At 41.0% G+C, this 21,484-nt stretch overlaps 1 protein-coding gene across 1 annotated transcript in view; it reads left to right on the plus strand.

Annotated features, from left to right (window-relative positions):
- The window catches only part of LOC309565405 (UPF0462 protein C4orf33 homolog), a 186,097-nt gene that overhangs the window by 72,400 nt on the left and 92,213 nt on the right, over nucleotides 1-21,484 (plus strand). The window contains exon 5 of the mRNA XM_082270349.1: nucleotides 19,673-19,724. Within this exon, the coding sequence (XP_082126475.1) occupies nucleotides 19,673-19,724 (52 nt within the window). The remainder of the gene's footprint in view (nucleotides 1-19,672; nucleotides 19,725-21,484) is intronic.

Consider the following 21,484-nt stretch of genomic DNA (forward strand, 5'->3'; position numbering starts at 1 on the left):
GCATTTTTGTACACAATAATTATGCGATACACGTTTTATTTTTATATGGAACAAATAAAGTTTACATTTTTACATATTTGGTAGGCGGTTGCCTTTATTATCCCATCTACCAATGGGGTAATCTTTTTCACAATTTCCGTAAGGGATGATGGCCACCTCTATCCAGGACTTCAAGTGATTGGATATTTTTTCTACTATAAGTGCTGGTATGTTTAGGTCTAGAACTAGGAAGGTTCAATGCTTTTGCTCAGAGGATAAGGTAATTGGTGTCATTTAGTGTAATTGATTTAGGGGTTATGTCAGTGTTAGGATCAAGGACTAAGGGCTTGGCTTACATTTTAGGTTTAAGGTAGGTTTAGAATTTAAGATGCTAGATTGTATAAACCTAAGAACAAAACAATATTTAATTGCGGTTTACCAAACTTGTTTTAGGAAGAGGGGACTGTTGTCACTCTTAAAAAGTTGGGGGATTTTGTTAAGAGGAAAAATGCAATATAAATAGCAATTAGGATAAAGGATACCTACACTTTTGTGTTAAGAAAAATGTTATTACCAATTACCTTCCCATTTAAATCTGTAATGTTGTAATTTTCTGTAAAATTCAATGCAATATGGCAACCTGGAGGCGTTTTGTACACTTTTGGTGTATAGTAATCAAGAATGCTAAAGGCCCATGTATACATCTGAACACAATAAACTATGTAAAACAACTTTTTATTTTATTTTAAATATCCACAGATAAAACCTTATGTCCAGTACAAAAATAAATAAAATATTTATTTAAAGTGGTTCTAAAGGCTCAAGGTTTTTTTTTTTTTTTTTTTACCTTCATGCATGAAGGTAAAAAAAAAACCTTCTCTGTGCAGCAGTTCACCAGTCCCACCAATACTTACCTGAGATCCATCACAATCCAACGATGTGCAAGAGAGCTCTCCAGGGATTCTTCCTTCTAACTGGCTGAGACAGAAGCTGGAGCCATTCTGTGTGTGAATGGATATGCACAGTAGCGGCTCGGGAGCGAGCCTGCTTGGGTGCCCCCAGAGCAAGGTGCTTGCTCTGAGGGCACGCGGAAGAAGGGGGGGGAAGCAGTGCCTGTGGGGTACCCAAGAAGAAGAGGATTGGCACTGCACTGAGCAGATACATATGATATGTTTGTTATTTTTTTTTTTAATGCCTTTAATATCACTTTAAATACAATTATAGAGAAAACTGATCTACTGTTGTCAGAATTTTTGACATAGTCAGATAATATTCACATTTTACAGATTGTCACAAATTCTCAAATTTAAAATCCATAAACTTGCAAAATAAATGGATGGACAAGATGCATCACAAATCTCAATGCATTTCGTGAACAGTAATTCACTTCTTCAGGAATGGATGCAACTAACAGGGTGTCTATGAAAAAAACAAAAAAAACAAATTCTAATTCTATAATAATGATACAAATATGAATTCATCTACCTGTGGTGGATAGATCCATCCTCATACCAATTTACAAAGAAATGTTGGCACGTACAAATCAACTGCAAAACAAGCCTAAAAACCAAGGATCTTTTGGATGGCAGCTATCAAAGGGCGTGTAACCTGGGGACTGTGGCAGAACAACATTTGGCTTGATGTATAAAAGAATAAATCAATGTGATCACAATAATCGTTATTTTTACAACTTAAATTAAAAGATTTTGTGGCAGTAAAATGATAGTAGCACTAAATAAAGATGATTTTTATAATTACATCAATAATGCATTTTACAGGTATTACCCATACCCAAATGTTAACTTAAAGGAGGGTAAGTATGGGGGGTGGAGAAGGATAAATGAAAAGGTTTTACTACTCACCTTTCCAACATTACCTACTTATCTTCCGAAGAGAAAATGCTGTTGCAGATCTCCTCCAGTGCTGTTCAAATCACCAAAAACCTTAGGCCAGAGGCGTAACTAGAACCTTCAGGGCCCCGGTGCAAGAAACCATGAAGGGCTCCCCAGACCCCTGGCTGGGGCCCTTCCCTTCAAGCCTGGGGCTCTTCCCACTGATCCTGGGGCCCTTTACCCTCGTTGTGTGGGCCCTTTATTACGGTCCCACAGCGGGACCCTTTCACAAGTTCTGCAGTGGGCCCCCTTCCTGCCATCTTGGGGGCTCCCCATAGTGGTGGAATTCCAGGGCCCAGTTACAAGTGTGACCTTTGTGATCCTGGAAGTTCACCCACTGGTGTCAGTTGTTTTTATTTTTTGGTATTTTAATTGTATTATTTTTTATCATTTTATTTTATTTTGTACAATGTCACTGACTATGACTCTGTTCATTCAGAAAAGGAAAGAGCTGGTAAATTACATATTTACTGACCCCTTCCTGGTTCTCTTTTGTGACACATCCCCTGCAGCAGCCGGAAGGAGAGGGGGGCGAGCACAGTGGGGGGGGGGGACCAGGGGAGCACACAGGGGCCCAGAGACAGCAGAACACAAGTGAACTGGATAGGAGGAGTGACGGGGGCAGCATACAAGGGAACCAATCTCCTCCATTTTCCTCCTGCAGCTACAGGAGGAAAAAGAATGACAGTGATTTCTCTACATGCTGCCCCCACCGCCCCTCCAGTCCAGGTGTACAGGGGAGCCGCACAGGCCCCCTGGAGCATGGGGCCCACTTGCAATTGCAACCCCCTGCAACCCCTGTAGTTACGCCCTTGCCTTAGGCATTTGGTCACATGATCTGAGCTGAAAAGGGCGGATCAGCCAGTCTTCTCTTCAATCTTCCCTTGTTAACAGAGATCAAACATGACCGTGTGTCTAGGCATTCAGCCTTGTGACCAGCACATGGAGTAGCACATTCTCTCCTCTTTTACTCTTCATTTTTCTGAACGACCATGGCTGTAAAATAGGTGTAAGTCAAAAGAAAATTCTGTTAGTAAGAAACCAAAATGTTACACTTGATGTAGAAAAGGAAAAAATCTGTGTGATGAAAATAATTACTATTTTTGCAGCTTGAGTTAAAAGATTTTGTTGCTCAGCGGCAGGAAAAATGATAGCAGCAGGAAAAAAATGATGATTTATATAATCACATCAATAATGCATTTTACAGGTATTACTCATTCTCATGTAAACTTAAAGTGTATACGTGGTCAAACTGTAAAGACATATATTTATTTCCACACTGTATTTCAATTATTTCTACCTACTCTGAACAATCTTAAGGTTTGTAAACTTACTTTGTGAACTTCCCCACACATGTATTTCTTTAAATTCTATGACATGTTTTCTAGTAAACACCATCAAATTTTTACTAGATCCCAACAACTAAAAGATGGAAGTCAAAAAATCACAGAAGGCTTTTTTAGGCACAAAATCAAAGAAAAAATCGACAAAATAACGCAAGAAGAGACTGGGAATCCAGAGGGCTTAACGATTATAAATTTATCCACACACACCCTAACCGAAGACCAAAAAGAAGTACTATCACTTGGCCTTTCTTTTTGCCCGAATAGAGGCACAGATACCTTTGAAACCATCAAAGATGTTAATTTATTTGCGAGAAACTTACTCCTAAAAGTAAAATACAACAAAAAAACTACCACTGAAACCCCACAAACAAATCTGACAGCAGCAGAATTCAGGGCCATTAGAGACCTGAACCTCCTACTGGAAGAGGGAGCAATAGATGACTGGACAGAGGAGGAAAAACCCGCAGAAAGTGAAAAGGATGAGACAGAAGAGACGCATGGAGTCGAACGTCCCGTCTTTAAGAAAAAATCCCACATCTTTCCCTCCCTGAATGAGAATCCGACCATAGCCCTTTTCGTTAGAGAAACAACGAAAGAGCTGGAAAAACTCAAAGGTGACAATACAATGCAAAACCTCACTGAAAAACAAAAAATTGCCCTAAAAGAGTTGGAGAGTAATGAAGCTATTACAATAAAACCATCCGATAAGGGTGGCAATATTGTGCTCATGGACAATGAGGATTATAAGACAATGTGCCAGAATATCCTAAACAACACCCTATGCTACAAGAAAATCATGCCCATCATGATAGAGTCCTACAAAGAAGAGTTTTATAAGAAAATTGATGGGGCTTTAAACCAAGGGATGATATCACAATCACTATGGCAGTTTATGAGGACTAAACACCCCAGAACCCCAACGTTTTATGCACTACCTAAAATCCACAAGGATAAAAACAATCCCCCGGGTAGGCCCATCATATCCGGGAATGGCAACCTAACGGAAAACACCAGCAAAGTCATAGACGCTTACTTGAGACCTCATGTAACGAAGCTATTTTCCTACACAAGAGATACGGTACACCTCCTTCAGATCATTGACGGTATTACCATACCAGAAAAAGCATTTCTCATTACTATCGACGTGGAAGCGTTGTATAACAACATTCCGCACAAAAAAGGAATGGAAGTTATAAGACAAACCCTGAGGGAACAAAGCGAACGCGATGAAAAGTTCAATGACTTCGTTGTAATGATGTTAGATTTTATTTTGAATCACAATTTCTTTGTATTTAATGGCACATACTATTTGCAGACGTGTGGGGTCGCGATGGGCACAAGCTGTGCCCCCTCCTATGCCAACACCTACCTTGGAGCCTGGGAACAGGAATTTCTGGCTAAAGAAGAGAACAGCACCTTTGCCAACAATATCATCTTATGGCAAAGGTTCATAGATGATATATTCATCATATGGACAGGACCGGAAAACATGATACAAGAATGCTTACATGCCATGAACAATAACAACTATAACATGTTCTTTACTCTAAATTATGACCAAGAAAAAATCTCCTTCCTAGATACATGGATCATGAAGGATAAGGACGGCCTTCTAAAGACAACTCTATACAGAAAAGAGACCGCAGGAAACTCCATACTGCATGCGTCAAGCTTCCATCCCACTCCACTCAAGAACGCTATTCCATATAGTCAATTTCTTAGAGTGAAAAGAAATTGTACAACCGACCAAGATTTCCAGCGAGAGGCAAACCTCCTCACGGTGAGATTGGCCAAAAGGGGTTACACAAAGACAACCCTTAGAAAAGCGTTCAATAGGGTAAAAAAACAGGAGAGAAATGAGATCTTATTCAAAAACAAAAACAAACAGAAAACCACCGAACAGGAAAATAAAACCCGGATAATAATGAGGTTCACTAATGACCATGCAAAAATCAAGAAGATCCTGGCTAAACACTGGCTGATCCTTAAAGAGGACCCCGCAGTAAAATCATTCATACCAGAAAACCCACAAATAACATTTCGAAAAGCAGGATCGATAAAACAATCACTTATCCATAGCGAATACAAAGAAAGTAGAAAAGACCCCTGCAAAGACAAGGGCACGTTTCCATGCGGGAGTTGTGGACAATGCAGCGTCATAAAGAGATGTGTAGATACAACACTCCCCAATGGGGAGGCTTTTAAACCCCGACATTTTGTAAATTGCAAAAGTAGAGGGGTCGTATACCTCATGCGGTGCCAGTGTGGATCCTACTACGTAGGAAAAACCAAACAAGAGCTGGGCCAACGGGTTAACCAACACATCAACAGTATGCAACTTTGCAATTTTTATGTACCTCTGGGCAGGCACGTAATCAACCATCATAAAAACAGGATGCCCAATGTAACTTTTATAGCACTGGAAAGGATCCATATCCCGCACCGCGGTGGGGATTGGAACAAAAAATTACTACAGTTGGAAATGAGGTGGATCAGACGCCTAAGGGCTACAGTGCCACCCGGACTAAACGAAAACGAAAGTTTTCGGCCATTCCTTGAAGGTTTTGCATCGGGCAAAACAGACTAACAAACTATCCATTCATGCCTTCACACACCTCTCCTTCCCCCCCCCCCCACACATGATCATGCACCTGCTAATCTTTCTTTGGTCATACAAATTACCACCTATGACCTTCGAGCAACCACGTCTTTGCCAAAAGCAAATGATACAATACCTTTGATACACCCAATATAAGTCTCATAATATGTAGACATGACATCTGAGTAACCCTTCATAATAACATCCAGCAAATCGGGACCTATCCCATCCTTCAACCTACTGCTCCCCATGATGGTTTATATATTACTGCTGTTAAAATGCTCATCCTTTGTATTTTTCTTTATTTTTCTACTTTTCCTATATATTACTATGATATACTGTAAACATTTGAGAAGTGTTCAAAACTACGTTTGATATGTCCAAAAAAATAGAGGTATATGCCGCTTTTTGCTTTTTCCTTGGGTTCCCACAACCCAGCAGTCACACCCGGCACGGAAAGCCCTTGCAACGCAAGGGTTAATTGGGACCAACCACTCCTCTCGAGGAGAAGACGGCCCCTCCTTTACGTGTCGGCGGCCAGTGAGCGTCCAAACGACGGGCAGACCTGCGCGCGCATTCATCCGACGCAGGCGTAGACAGTGCACGCCACGTCACGCTCACCAGAAGCCCGCTCACACATAGCGCAATGTGCGCATGCGCGAGGGGTTTAAAAGGCCGGGGAACGAGCGTCTATCCGCACTTCTCTCATGGAGAGAGAAGAGGAAGGACATACCCTGCGCCAGCCGATGGAACCTTTCCACTGTAAGCAGACACACAGCCAATTCATGTAAGTGCAAGTGGCTACCAGGTCTCCCCTCCCCCGCTGGAGGGAACCTACTACCACAACCACTTTTTATGTTTTTTTCAAAGTCACAAAAATAACTGTTAAAACACTTCATCATATCTTATATACTACAGATAAAGGAATTGGCTGAGGAAAAGGGGAAATACCTATATATCCCCAGGACTTTGGAGAAAACACACTCCACCAGCCTCAAAATAACTGTAAGTGAAGGAATATTTCTTAAAACTTAAAAACTCCTCACCATTAAAAATACTTATATTAAAACACCTTCATTATATAACCCATAGGCTACGCGCAAATATACGATTCCTGCTGTGACTGCTACTGGATGTAGGAACCCTGACGCAAAAAACAGGGCTATACCCATGTATGTACCTACCAAATACTAGGAATACACTTTGTATCCATTTTTCTGAGAGGATTTTTTATAATCCCTGTATTATTTTCATAGATCATTTACTATGTGACATAAACGCTTTGAAAAAGGCCCACGATAGAGCCGAAACGCGTCAGCATTGGCAATTTGAGATCTCTCTCTGGGAACATCTTCCTATGAACCCCGACAGGAAACACAGAGAGAAAAATCCTTTTTGCTTGTCACAATATTCACTATTGTCACCGATTCTTTTGAATCACCTTTATTTTCGTCACACTTGGGCTCTTTTCCCAAGCACACCATCACTTTAATCTATATTGTGTATTTATATTAGAATTTTTGAATAAATGTTTTTTACCTCTTACTTATCTCCTTGTATACATATATATACCTGCCCATAAAGTCCCACCCTTTCTTTGGCTTGAGGCACCAGCAACCCCATACTTCTATGACATGTTTACTATGAGTAGGCACTGCGGTATCACAGCATTTACAGAGCCTGCCTTTAACCGCTTCAGCCCTGGAAGGTTTTACCCCCTTAATGACCAGGCCATTTTTACTTGCGTTACTTTAACTGACAATTGCGCAGTCGTGCGATGCTGTACCCAAAGACAATTAATGTATTTTTTCCCACAAATACAGCTTTCTTTTGGTGGTATTTGATCACCTCTGCAGTTTTTAGATTTTGCGCTATAAACAAAAAAAGAGCGACAATTTTGAAAAAAACACAATATATTTTACTTTCTGCTATAAAACATTCCCAATAAATTTTTTTTTAAAAATCTAATTTTTTTTATCAGTTTAGGCCAATTTGTATTTTGCAACATTTTTTTGGTAAAAAAAAAAAACCCAAAAAGCGTATATTATCTCGTTTGCGCAAAAGTTATAGCATTTACAAACTATGGGATAGATTTTTGGACTTTTTATTTATTTTTTTGTTTTTTTTAGTAATGGCGGCGATCAGCGATTTTTAGCGGGACTGCAACTTCGCAGTAAACAAATCTAAATCTAAGTGACCCTTTTTGGGGACCAGTGCCACCAATACAGTGGTCAGTGCATATTATTTACTGTATAAATGACACTGGCATGGAAGGGGTTAATACTGGGGGTGATCAAGGGGTTAAGTGTGAGCCTAATTGTGCTTACTAGCTGTGGGGGTGAAGGCTCTGTGACAGGCACACAGAGATCGGTGTTTCAGCTTAGCTGAGACACAGGATCTCTCTGTGCCTGTCTGACAGGAGAGCTGCCTGCTTTGTTTACTGTCTTGCCAGTTTCCCCTGAAAATCGCAGGAGTCCGGCGGTGATCGAGCCCGCTCCTCCCGCAGTCTGGCTCCCGCTGTGTCTAATCACAGCGCACGAGCGCCGCCAAAACCGTGCACACATAATCACGTAGTTCCCGTGAGGTGGGCAGTGTGGGTTCCACCTTACGCGCATTTCGTCAGTCCGTATGACGTCTTCAGAGGTCTTCAGACCTCGGCAAGTGGCCTCTGAAGACATCATATGGACTGACGAAAAGCGCGTAAGGTGGAACGCACGCTGCCCACGTCACGGGTACCTGAGTGGAACGCATGCCGGTATTCACCGCTCTCCACTCACGGGCACCATTTTAGCTGGCGGTTTTACTTTTATATATATTGTGTATTTACCAAATCCTATTAAAACACATTTTTTATGACATTACACTATCAGGAGCTTTTTTTATTCCTCATACCCTGACCGGACCCTATGGACAAAGGTTATCCAGGAGAGGGCAATCCGGAGTACGGTGGTACTACAAAGCCCAGCAGTATCCATTCTGGCCCAGGTGGCCAATCAAGCGCTACAGGTCTTAATACCATAAGGTATATAGGACCCACATCTTCTGGTGAGTGTGTTCTTCTATTACCCCCCACGATGACACCAAGTACTAGCACTGGATTCTTGGAAGATCCAACACAGAGCACCAGCACTTTTTTTGCCCCATTTGCACTCAAGATTTACCTGCAATTTTGGACCTGAGTCACTTATGAACTATTGTCTATGAACAATTTTTTAAATATTTGTTTATATATATATATATATATATATATATATATATATATTTTCATTTTTCCATTTTTTCATTTTTTGCACTTGTTTGAATCACCAAAAACAGCACCTTCCATCACTTTTTAGTTTCATTATCTGAAATCGCATTATAACATAAAATATATATTTGCATACTTATTATGGTATTTTATCTTCATTGATATTATAAGGTTATTTGATATTCATCACTCTTTGTGTTTTTTATATATATATATATATATATATTTGTACACCTTTAAAATATAAGGTTTCCTACAAGTACCAAGCACTTTATTAAGGTTTAATGCACTATATACACTCCAAGGCTTACCAACCTTACGGTATTTTGTAACCATCTTCTGTTTTGACAAGCAATTGTCCAGTAGTGGTTCACCCACAGTTGGCCCCATTACATTGTGGCCTTACTCCTATTTTCCTTTACTCTCCCTATAGCAGCTGCATTTCTATTTTTATTTATTTATTTTATTTAATTATTACTACCAAATATATTGTGACAGGAAGTCAGGTAAATCTGTGAGTGTAGTCACAGACAGGAGATACATTTCCACCTGGATTGGAAAGTTCACCAATTACTATAGGGTGTCGGTTGCAGAGCTAGCCAGCAGGAAGTTGAACAGACTTCAGCTGTTCAGAATGAGGAAATGAAGGCCTCTATAATTTGTCCAAAGGAAGTCTAAGGATTGCTGCCTCCTGTCGCCGTGTGGGCTGGGAGAGGAGGACAGACAGACGTGTGCCCCCTGAAAGCTGTGTGAGCATGGGGAAGACCTCCGGAAGCGATGTGAAGCTAAGGAGGGTAACAAGTGTGAAGACTACTCGAAGTGAGGTCTTGGATCGTTTCTAGGTGAAAAGAAACCAATGGACATTTCCTGTGTGAAGGGGAAATTAAGTAAGACTGAAGACTACTCAAGGTGAGGCCTTGAACTATTTCTATTTGGAAAGAAATAAATGCACTGTTTGCTATGTGGAGAGACAAGCAAATGAACTGTGTTCAATGTGAAGAGTGTGAAGAGACAAACAAAGGGACATGAACATGTGCTGTGAGAAGAGAAAATAAATGGACTATATAGTGTCTGCTGTATGATCAGCCAAGTCTGCCCAACAGTAGGTTGGAGACAGACTCTTAGGTAGGTTCCAGTGTGAGAAGGTAGCCGCCCACAGAGGCAAGGATTTATTTTGGTGTTTTATTTTATTTTGCTGGTTTTGAGGTTTGCAGTCTGGTGAAGAAAATTGCATTAATAAACCAAACTGTTGTTTGCAACCACTTCTCGGATATCTTCTTGTGAAAACGCACCCCCCAAGGGGTCATCCACGCCTACCACTGAGCTAATCCCTTACAATATGTTATTTATTTTATTTAATTATTACCACCTAAATGAATTAATTCATTAGAGCATACCTAACCTTACCCATAGGCGCGAGGGATATACTTATTCCAGTATATTTATCTTAACCATGGGATATTTAGTCCTTAGAAATTAAAAGTAAACAGTGAAGGAGAAGAAGCAAAGCCTGCAGGGAGTTCAGGAAGTTCTGGAAAGAATTGGCCAGTGGATAGCCAACACTCACAACATAACAGGAGATTTTTTTTTTCAAATAACCAATTCTGCCCTGGAAGGCTTTAACCTCTTAATGACCAGGCCATTTTTGCGATATGGCACTGTATTCATTTAACTAAAAATTGTGGGGTTGTGCCATGCTGTATCTAAATAATATTGAATTATTTCCCCCAAATACAATTAATGTATTTTTTCCCACAAATAGAGCTTTCTTTTGGTGGTATTTGATCACCTCTGCGGTTATTATTTTTTGTGCTATAAACAAAAAAAGAGTGACAGTTTTAAAAAAAAAAAAACACAATATTTTTTACTTTCTTCTATAAAACATATCCTATAAAAAAAAATGTATAAAATCAAATTTCTTCATCAATTTAGGCCAATAGGTGTTCTGCTTACTAACTATGTAAGTTAGTACATATTTTTGGTAAAAAGGAAAATCCCAATAAGTGTATATTGATTGATTTGCGCAGAAGTTCTAGCGTCTACAAACTATGGGATATTTTTATGGAATTTTTATATATATATTTTTTTTTACTAGTAATGGCGGCGATCAGTGACTTCTAGTGGGACTGTGACATTGCGGCGGACAAATAGAACACCTGACACTTTTGACACTTTTTTTGGGGACCAGTGACACCAATTCAGTGATCAGTGCTAAAAATATGCACTGTTACTGTACTAATGACACTGGCAGGGAAGGGGTTAACATCAGGGGCAATCAAAGGGTTAAATGTGTCCCTGGGGGGGGGGGGGTGCTTGCTAACTGTATGCTTTGACTGGGGGAAGACAGAAATCTGTGTTCCTGCTTAGAAGAATCACAAGATCTCCATTTTCTCCCCTTTCAGAATGGCGATCTGCCTTATTTACATAGGCAGAACGCCGCTCTGCCTCTCTTGGGAACGATCCGCTGATTGCCTCCCCCTCTGTCTAATCAGCGTGCAAACGGATCTTCGGTGGCGCGAGTCCCCTAGAGGCTATTGCATGAAATGACATACAGGTATGTGATTTCGCGCAATAGAGCCGACCTGCCACAGAAAACGTATGTTACGTGATCGGCAAGTGGTTAAGCCTGTGTTGGATTGTCAAAAAAAACTATTTCTTGTATTACTATTACAGTACTAATGTTATAAAATGAAAGTGTATGCTGTGACCATAGAACCCCTTTAAAAGCAGTAATGAAAACTATGTACTACCCACCTTTCCAATGGAAAATGTGGTGCAGACTCAAGTGTTGGTCAAATTGACAAAACCTTGGGCATTTGGTCACATGATGTGAACTGAAAGGGCGGATCAGCCAGTCTTCTCTTTGATCCTTTCTTGTTAACAGAGATCAAAGGTGACCTTGTGGCTAGGCGTTCAGATATGTGGCCAACACTGGAGTAGCATATTCGCTCCTCTTTTACTCTTTATTTATTTCAATGACCATGGCTCTAAAACAGATGTAAAACAAAGGAAAATTCTGATAATAGCAGAACTAAATATTAAGCTTGATGTATAAAAAGAAACATTTGTGTGATAACAATATTTCTTATTTTTGCAACTTGAGTTAAAAAGATTTTGTTGCTCAGCTGCAGACAAGTGAAGTAAAATGATAGCAGCAGGAAATAATAATGATTTATCTAATGAAATCAATAATGAATTTTACAGGTATTACGTGTACCAGCTTTGTCAGCTGGGATAATGAAACAGTCATGCACTGGTTTATTTGCTAGCTGCATGCTTTGTCAGAGGGCTAGAGCATTTGTTTCAAAATGGAACCTTCACATACTCTCATATGACCCTAGAGAGGATTGCTGCTTTCTCTCCGATAACAATTCAGTCCATTCAGATCAGTTTTTTTAGTTTAAGTGAAATATGGAATATGCCGAGTGAAAAGGTTGGCTTCTGTTCATTTATTTAGCAGCAGCCTCTGGCAAATCTCCAGGCTGATATGCACAACAAAAACTAAAGCACACAAAAGACATTTTAGGCCTCTGGAGAGTTTTGCTAAACATGTTTGGCAATCTGTCATTGGACAGTTCACACTTTTTCCTACACCAAATCACATATTTATTTGTTTGACTCATGCAACATGTCAACTTTTATCTGATCAGACTATAGTCACCTATTGCCCAGGAGAGCCTAGGCCCAGTTTCGAGTCCTTGGCATAGCAGTTATTCCTAGATTGAAAGATGAAAGCTTTTTAATCATTTTCGTTGTCACAATGCAAGTTATACATTTCTTTTGGCAATATTTTACTATTTTACTTCATTAGGACCAGGTTCACAGTAGTGCGAAACTGGATGCGGGTTTCCCTGTATCCAATTCGCATGACAGGAGACTTTGACCGGCTCTCAATGGAGCTGATTCACAAATCTGTTACAAATGTGGGTGGCTGTGGAGTGGATTGTTTTTGGCTCCATTTCAGGTCCGAGTTCAGGCACAAATTCGGGCCTGATTCATCCCTGAAACAGAGAACAGGCACACACTGGACCCCTGTTTTGAGCCGCATCCAATTTAAGTGTGAACCCAGCCTTAAAGTTTACAGGAAAAGTATTACATCTACCAACTGCCATGTTTCCATGGGACAGTCCCAGTTTTTCAGAAGGTTCGAACTAGGGCTGCCACCTCATCCCTTTTAACCTGAACACATATGAATTGCACAGGCTTAGGTGAGTTTAATTACCACCTTAATCAGCCACAGAACCTGTGCAGATAATACGTGTTTGGGTTTAAAGGGATGAGGTGGCAACCCTAGTTCAAACTTAATGCTAGGCCAGGGCTGTGTAACTGGGGTTTCTTTTGAGGCCTGTGAGGCCCTGGCTCCAGCTTCAGCTAGTATACACAATGCACAATGATAATGAGATGCAATTGGAGTACTGGAAAGCTCTCTGCACAGATCACCCCATTTGACAGGGACAGTATAATTCAGGGATAGTACTGCATAGTTCTGGCTGGACCCTAATGGAAAGGGAGAAATAGATAAAACAGCACAGGAGTGTTTGTTTCCAGGTAAGTAACCACTGAACACCAATAAACAGTGGCGGCCGGTATACTGAGGGCACAAGGGCGCCACCCCCCCATCCATGCGTCCGGCCCCCTGATCTGCATGCAGGGACACCGGACGCATGGAGCTTAATGGGCTTTTTTTTTTGGCATCACCTGATTAGAGCCAGAGGCTCTAATAGGGCGATGCAAAGGGCGCAGAGCAGTGCGTCCCGAGTCCACCCATTGTGTGACAATAGCGAATGAAAATTCGCTATTGTCACACCAATCCTCCTCCTGGCCAATCCGGAAGCGCATCCAATATGCACTTCCTGATTGGCCACAAGACAAACCCCATGCCATTGGCTGGGGACTCTGGGGAAGACGGAGGCGGGAGCGGGAGGCGGGAGGACTGAGGACTCGCCAGTCGCCGCCACGCCGGAGAAGCCGCCACTGCCAATAGAGTTTAGTGATTTTACTACACCAGTGAAGAAAGGATTATTTTTGCATCTACTGCAATGCATACCAGAAAAGGTGGGGTGGTGGTGGGATTATTGCTGACACTACTACTGAAACCAATAAAAAAAGAGGGACTATTATTGCTGTCACTGACATCAATGAAGGGAGGGGTTTTTATTGTTGCCACTGTTGCTGATGCTAATGAAGGGAGGGGTTACTGTTGCTGCCATTGTTGCTGACACCAATGAAGGGAGGGGTTATTGTTGCTGCGACTGTTGCTGACACCAACTAGGGGAGGGGTTATTGTTGTTGACACGAATAAAAGGAGGGGTTATTGTTGCTGCCACTATTGCTCACACCAATTAGGGGAGGGGTATTGTTGCTGCCACTGTTGCTGACACCAATGAAGGGAGGGGTTATTGTTGCTGCCACTGTTGCTGATACCAATGAAGGGAGGGGTTATTGTTGCTGCCACTGTTGCTGATACCAATGAAGGTAGGAGTTATTATTCCTGCCAATGAAACCAGTATAAGGAGGGGTAATTACTCCTACCACTATTGCTCACACTAGGGATGCACCGATTTGATTGGGTTTTTAATGCTGATACAGATCATTTTTACTCGTACTTGTGAAAATGCTCCAGATACCGAAACCGATACTTTGCGGTGCAATTTGTGTCAATACAAAATGATTGGACACAAATCGCACTGCAAAGAATCACATGCAATTTGAACAGGAATGCGGTGCCCCCACCGCTCCTGTGTGTGTTTGTGTGTGTATAGAAAGGGAAAAGCTTCATCTAGTGGACAGTTTATTAAAAATGTCAAAACTCACATTAGGTACAGTTTAAATGCAAAATCTGCATAAGTGTCCCAGTCCCACGGATGATAGAAAATCATGGCCGCTGGAGGTGCTCAAAGGGCTGGAGGAGATGTATAGGCAGTCCACTCCCAAGCTGACATCACTTCCACCCTATACCCATGGGATCCCAGAACTTTTCCTTCAGCCCTGTTAGCACCTCCAGCGGCCATGATTTTCTATCATCGGCTGGATCAGGACACCTTTGCAGATTTTGCATTTGACCAGATATGTACAGTATCAATGTGAGTTCTAACTTTTTAAATAAACTTCCCACTAAATGGCGCTTATGCCTTTCTATATACACAGACACAGGAGTGGAGGGGGAAATGGCCTGCGATTTGGACGGGAATCACACCACAATCCTGTCAAATTGCATGCAATTATTTGCAGTACAATTTGCGCCCATTTACTTATTTGTATTGACACTGATTGTACTGCAAAGTATTGGTACTCGGTATCAGCGAGTACTTAAACTGAAAGTAACGATACTTGTACTCGCTGATAAAAAAACAGTATCGCTGACACCAATAAGGGGAGGGATTATTATTGGTGACGCTATCTCTGACACGAATGAAGGGAGGGGGTTATTATTTCTGCCTCTGTCTCTGACACCAAAGAAGGTGTCACTGACCCTGATGAAAGGAGGGGTTGTTATTGGGGACACTGACACCAATAAAAACAGGAGTTTAGTAAACAAATGTGTGTAAGTGCAATTTTAAACCTTTATTGAAATAAATGGCTAAACAGATTTACACTATGGGGCTGGTTTGTTGTTATATCTGCATGTGAGGAGTCTGGAGGGACAGGAGAAGGTAGGAGAAGCCAAGGCAGCCCTGTATTGTGTGCAGCCACAAAGTGCTGCGAATGCTGTTTTACCCCTTAACAGGGGAGAAATTCTGGTGAGTGAAGTGGAGAAGGGGGAGCACGTGTGAAAACCACCAAAGCACCACAAGATATATTTGAAATTCAACCCACATTTTTTGTTTTTTAGCACATGTCACTTTATGTACTTTCTTTACGTTGCATCATAGCGCGTGTCACTTTTCACGGAGGTCAATGAATATTTAAAGCACAGTACAGTCCCTTTATTGTAAATTATGTATCATGTATAGTTTGATTAAGAGTCGGTTCACACTATGGCGACACGACTTCGGGGCGACTTGAACAAGTCGCCGTGCACCGCGACTTCTGCGTGACTTGCACTGACTTCACATAATGGAAGTCAATGCAAGTCGCTCCAACTTCGGCAAAAAGTAGTGAAGGAACCTTTTTCTAAGTCGGAGCTACTTGAGTCGCTCCTATTAGAACGGTTCCCATTGCACAGAATGGAGCACGACTTGTCAGGCGACCAAGTCGCCTGACAAGTCGGAGTAGTGTGAACCAGCACTAAATTAGTGTTTTATTAATTTGTTTACTAAAAAGGTCCTGCAATCATTTAAGACGTTTTTTAATTGTTTGATTGCTTATTTGCACAGCGAATCACTTCACCTAACACACCAATTATAGACACACTTAAAGGGATATACACTATAAGCAGCGCCATACCCACTCTCATAGGAATATTTGCTGACTCTACCTTGGTGGTAGTCTCAGTGGGCGCAGCAGCTTAGTAACCATTTTCATAATTTGTCCATAAAGCCGACATTTTCTCTTTTGTTTTGAAAAGCAGGAGTTATTATCAATGCCACTGTCACTGACCCCAACGAACAAATGTTCTCATTTGAATATTTCACCCCCCCCCCCCTTCATTACTGTTCTGATGACAACTCAAAATTTTGAATTTTCCCTCAATTTCTGTATCAGTGATATGGTCTATGGGACAAATAGAAGGTGCATTTCCCCAGCAGGGTCACAAAGAGCAATACATAATGGATAGATGTTCTACCCTTTCCTTTCCCTTACTATAGTAATGGCTTTAGATAAACTTTACCTTTCTCTAAAGAAGACTGAAGGCCCTGGGTAAAAGGCCATTTAGAGTTTGACAGTTGTTGCAAAGCAGCTGCCTGACCTTATGCCTGATAACACCTAATGTCTCCTGAGTGTGTATACAGTATCATATAATAGAGCCCTGCAGAAAATAAGAAAAAAATAAAATGGCTTAGGGACAATCGAATAAATTCAGGCAATTGACAGCAGCTGTCATACCTCTGGGGACCTCAGTCGTCATACCTCAGTCACTCCTGACTATTATTGCCAAAAATCATCCTCAGAAATACCAAATAACATTAAATAAGGGTGTGAATACAACTATTCTCATGCGTGTGCTCACAAAATCCTCTTAACTAAACATTATGATTCTTGCAAAAGCGCATTTCTAACTGCTTTTATTTGGGTTTATGAAAAGCAGGGCTTTTCTTCAGCGGGAACGTGGGGGAATGCAGTTCCAGCACCTGCAGCACTGATTGGGTTGCTGGGGTATACTGGAGGGTCTATTGATTCTGGTTGCTGGGGGGGGGGTCATTTATTTCTAGGGGGGTCTATTGTTGCTGGTGGGGGATTTATTTTTGCGGGGGGGGGGATCTTATGTTGCTAAGGAGGGACAACTTTTGCTGGCTGCTGGAAGGTCTATTGATGCTGGCTCCAGGGAGATCTACTGTATTGTTATATTGGGGGCCTATGGTTATTTGGGGTGGTACTATGTTGTGGGGGGTCTATTGTTGCTGGGGATCGATTGTTCCTGTCGGGGATCTACTGTTGCTGGGGGGTCTATTGTTGCTAAGGGATCTATTCTTGTTGGCTGCAGAGGATCATGCTCGGAGCTCGGAGTAGGGTAGGGGACAGAGACAAGGGGTGGCTCTGAAGGGGGGGGGGGGGGGTACCTGCACCTATTTTCTGAGAAAAAAAAAGCCCTGATGAAAATAATGGTGCCAGTGAAATAAAGGTCTATCTTTGTCTGCTTGCCACCACTACTTGGACATACAGTGGGGAAAACAATTATTTTTTCACCTGCAGATTATGTAAGTTTGCCTACTTACAAAGAAATTAAGTATCTATAATAGTTATCATAGGTGTATTTTAAATGCTTGATATAGAGATAGAGACAGAAGTGCTCAATTTTGGTCCCATCTGACCACAGCACTTTCTCCCAATCCTTCTCTGAATCATTTAGATGTTCATTGGCGAACTTCAGAGACCAAAATTAAGCTCTTTGGCATTTACTCGTCTTGCCCTGTTTAAAGGAAGAAAAATGCTGACTTTGACCCTAATAACACCATCCCTACAGTCAAGCATGAAGGTGGAAACATTTTACTTTGGGGCTGTTTCTCTGCTAAAGGTACAGGCTGAATTTGCTGCATTGAGGGGCTAATGGAAAGGGCCATGTATTGTAAAATAGTGGATGAGAACCTTCTTCTCTCAGCCAGAACACTGAAGATGGGTTATGGTTGGGTCTTTCAGCATGACATTAACCTAAAACATACCGCCAAGGAAACAGAGAAGTGGCTCAAGAAGAAGCACATTAACCACTTTACCACCAGAGGATTTTCCTGCTTTGCGTCCAGGCCACTTTTCGCAACTTGGCACTGCACAACTTTAACTGACAATTGCGTGGTCATGCAACACCGTACCCTAACGAAATTTAGGTCCTTTTCTCCTCACAAACAGAGCTTTCTTTTGGTGGCATTTGATCACCTCTGCGCTTTTAATTTTTTGCAATATTAATAAAAAAGAGCGAACATTTTGCGAAAAAATTGAGAGTCTGGTGACGTAGGTCTACGCCGCCAGACGATAACGAGCCACTTTGCCGCAGTACCAGCTCAGTGAGCGGTCGGCAAGTGGTTAAGGTCATGGAGTGGCCTAGCCAGTCTCCAGACCATAATTCTATAGATAATTTATGGAGGGAGCTGAAATTGGGAGTTGCCAAGCGGCAGCCAAGAAACCTTAAGGATTTAGCGGAGATCTGTAAAGAAGACTGGACCAAAATTCCCCTTTAGACTGTGCAAACCTGATAACCAACTACAAGAAACATCTTACCTCTGTGCTTGCCAACAAGGTTTTCTCCACCAAGTACTAAGCCATATTTTGCTTGGGAATCAAATACTTATTTTGCTCACTGAACTGCAATTCAATTTTTAACATTTGTATCATGTATTATTTCTGGATTTTTGGTTGATATTCTGTCTCTGTCATTTAAAATACACCTATTATAAAAATTATAGACTCTTCATTTCTTTGTAAGTGGGCAAACTTACAAAATCTGCAGGGGATCAAATAATGGAGATCAAGCAATGGAGATTTGGCAAGTTCTTTTAACAAATGAAACTACATGGCCCAGCAGCACTATTTCTTATAAGTGTTTTTTCAATGCAGAGTTTAAGAGGTGAGATTTACCTGCACTGGCCATGGTTTTTCAAAATATACCATCCTTGAAACCATGGTATTGTCATTTTGAATGAGGTCACCGTACGGAGACTTTGAGGAGAGAACGTTTTTCTTTAGTTGTATCCATGAGACTTTTAAATTGTTGCAATGGCAGTAGGGTTCATATTGGGGTAATGGAAGGATTAATACAATACAACCTTGAAAAAATAATTATATAATAAAATAATTCATTATTTCTTCTATGTAGCACCATTCATGGCTGAAATACCACAGACCATTTCTGACATTTGTAACCTTAATGGCTTCCATTTCGATGGGCACTAGAGAGTTGAAGGCTGGAAAAATCTTTTGTAATGTAAAATTGTGCACTGCATTTTCATTTACCGCTGTAAACATTTCAGGTTATTTTATTCTGTTTTTCACAATTGTGCATTTATTTTTATCTTAGACATGGGCAGCATCTGGTTCTGTTACTTTCTGGCATTGGAGATGCGTTTATGGTGAGTACAGGAACATAGAAATATACAAATATTTCAAATGGTTACAGACAAAAAAAAAAAAAGATATCGAAAGCAATCATGTTTACTAAACAAAGAAGCGCATTGGTACTGACATCTACACCTGGCATTATCACACCGTGGATATCATAAGAAAGGCTGATTTATAATCACTTGTGAACTACTAGTTCCCTAAAACTGGGATCTGCCATCTCGGAATAAGTGCTGCTTAGAGGGAGGTAATTCAAAGGGACGTTAGCACAGTGTGCTGCTCGTTCATGGGGTGAAACAATGATCATCCACGCTCACTTTTAACACCTCCTTCCCACTGGCAAAAAACAGTCATGAGATGTATTCAGGTCACACATATTTATAAACTGCAAGACTCATATGCAATTCATAGCACAGTTACTGTTAAGTGTATGGAAGAAAGGTATTAAAAATATTAATCCCTTGTGCCGCTGAAGCCAGGAGCACATAGCCAAGTGCTAATTGTGTGTTTCCTACAACACTGATGTGGTTCTGTGGGTAATTCATTAACTGCACTGTATAGCCCAAAAAAAAAGAGGTTAATTACCTTCAGATAACACATAGAGTCTGGAAGCATGATGTTTATGCTTCAGAATTGTAATCTTCCACTCTGATTTTACTAATGAAACAAAGCGCTGTTTCTAAATGAGTAATACATTAACTTAATGGGCTATTCATATCATCTGGACAATCTTTTTTCTTTCTTATTTTGCATATTATACAGCAGAGGTCCTTGGGCTTTGTCAGCTCATAAGCCACATTCAACTACAAGATACTGTTAGCAAAACTAAACATACGTGGGGTCAGGTTGTCTTGATTGCAAGCATTCTGAGAACTATGATAAACAATAAAAAAATGTATTAACATAAAATAGTCACAAGCGTAAGGCAATGACTCTTGGAATATCATTTGGTTGGAATGGAACATGGGAGGACAATTCCTAAAGGCACTGAGCATGTTACCCAATGATGAGCTTTTTAGACAGACACTCTTCAGGGGATATGTATGTATAGTTGCCAACATTTGAAAAAAATTTGCAGGGACACTTTGCATCACAGTTATCAATTACTTACCACACCCACTTCCCTGAAGCTCCACCCACTCCACATAATTAATCTGCGCCTACTTCATCAGATTATAGGGTCTACCCAATATAGAGTATTTTTAAAAATACTGAATTTAAAAATATTGTTAAAGTAGAAATACCTTAGGAGTAACGATTCCCCATATATTTATTATAAAGGTGGCCCCAATGTAACAAAACATCCCTCATAGGCTATTTAGAACTATCTTTGGAACTATGGGGATTAATATCCAAATTGTGAATTGTCAGCCAATATATCTAATTTAATGGCTGGTATTTGCATTCTAATGGGGTATCTGTCCTTGGATTTGTAGTAAGATGTTTATAATGCAGCATTAGAACGGGCTGGAAATGGCTTCCGGTTAGGTGTACACGAAGCCTGTACACCCAACAGGAACAGGAAGCGTGAAATATACCAGAGGACGAGGGGGTATAAAACCCTTCCTGTCCAGTGGCCGGAAATACGTCTGTGATAACGCCCTGGAGGAGGGCGAAACGCGTCGATGCAATTTTCGGTCCCACGCTCGCTGTGACGTCAGATCCGGTAACCGTGGAACGCAAGCCGGGACCACGAGATCCCGCAGCACACTGCGATTGTCTCGGACAACTTTACCTGCTTGACTGTACAGAGCCTGATTTTAAACATGGA

This window comes from Pelophylax lessonae (assembly GCF_965119305.1).
Source record: "Pelophylax lessonae genome assembly, chromosome: 1".
In the NCBI taxonomy this organism is placed as follows: domain Eukaryota; kingdom Metazoa; phylum Chordata; class Amphibia; order Anura; family Ranidae; genus Pelophylax; species Pelophylax lessonae.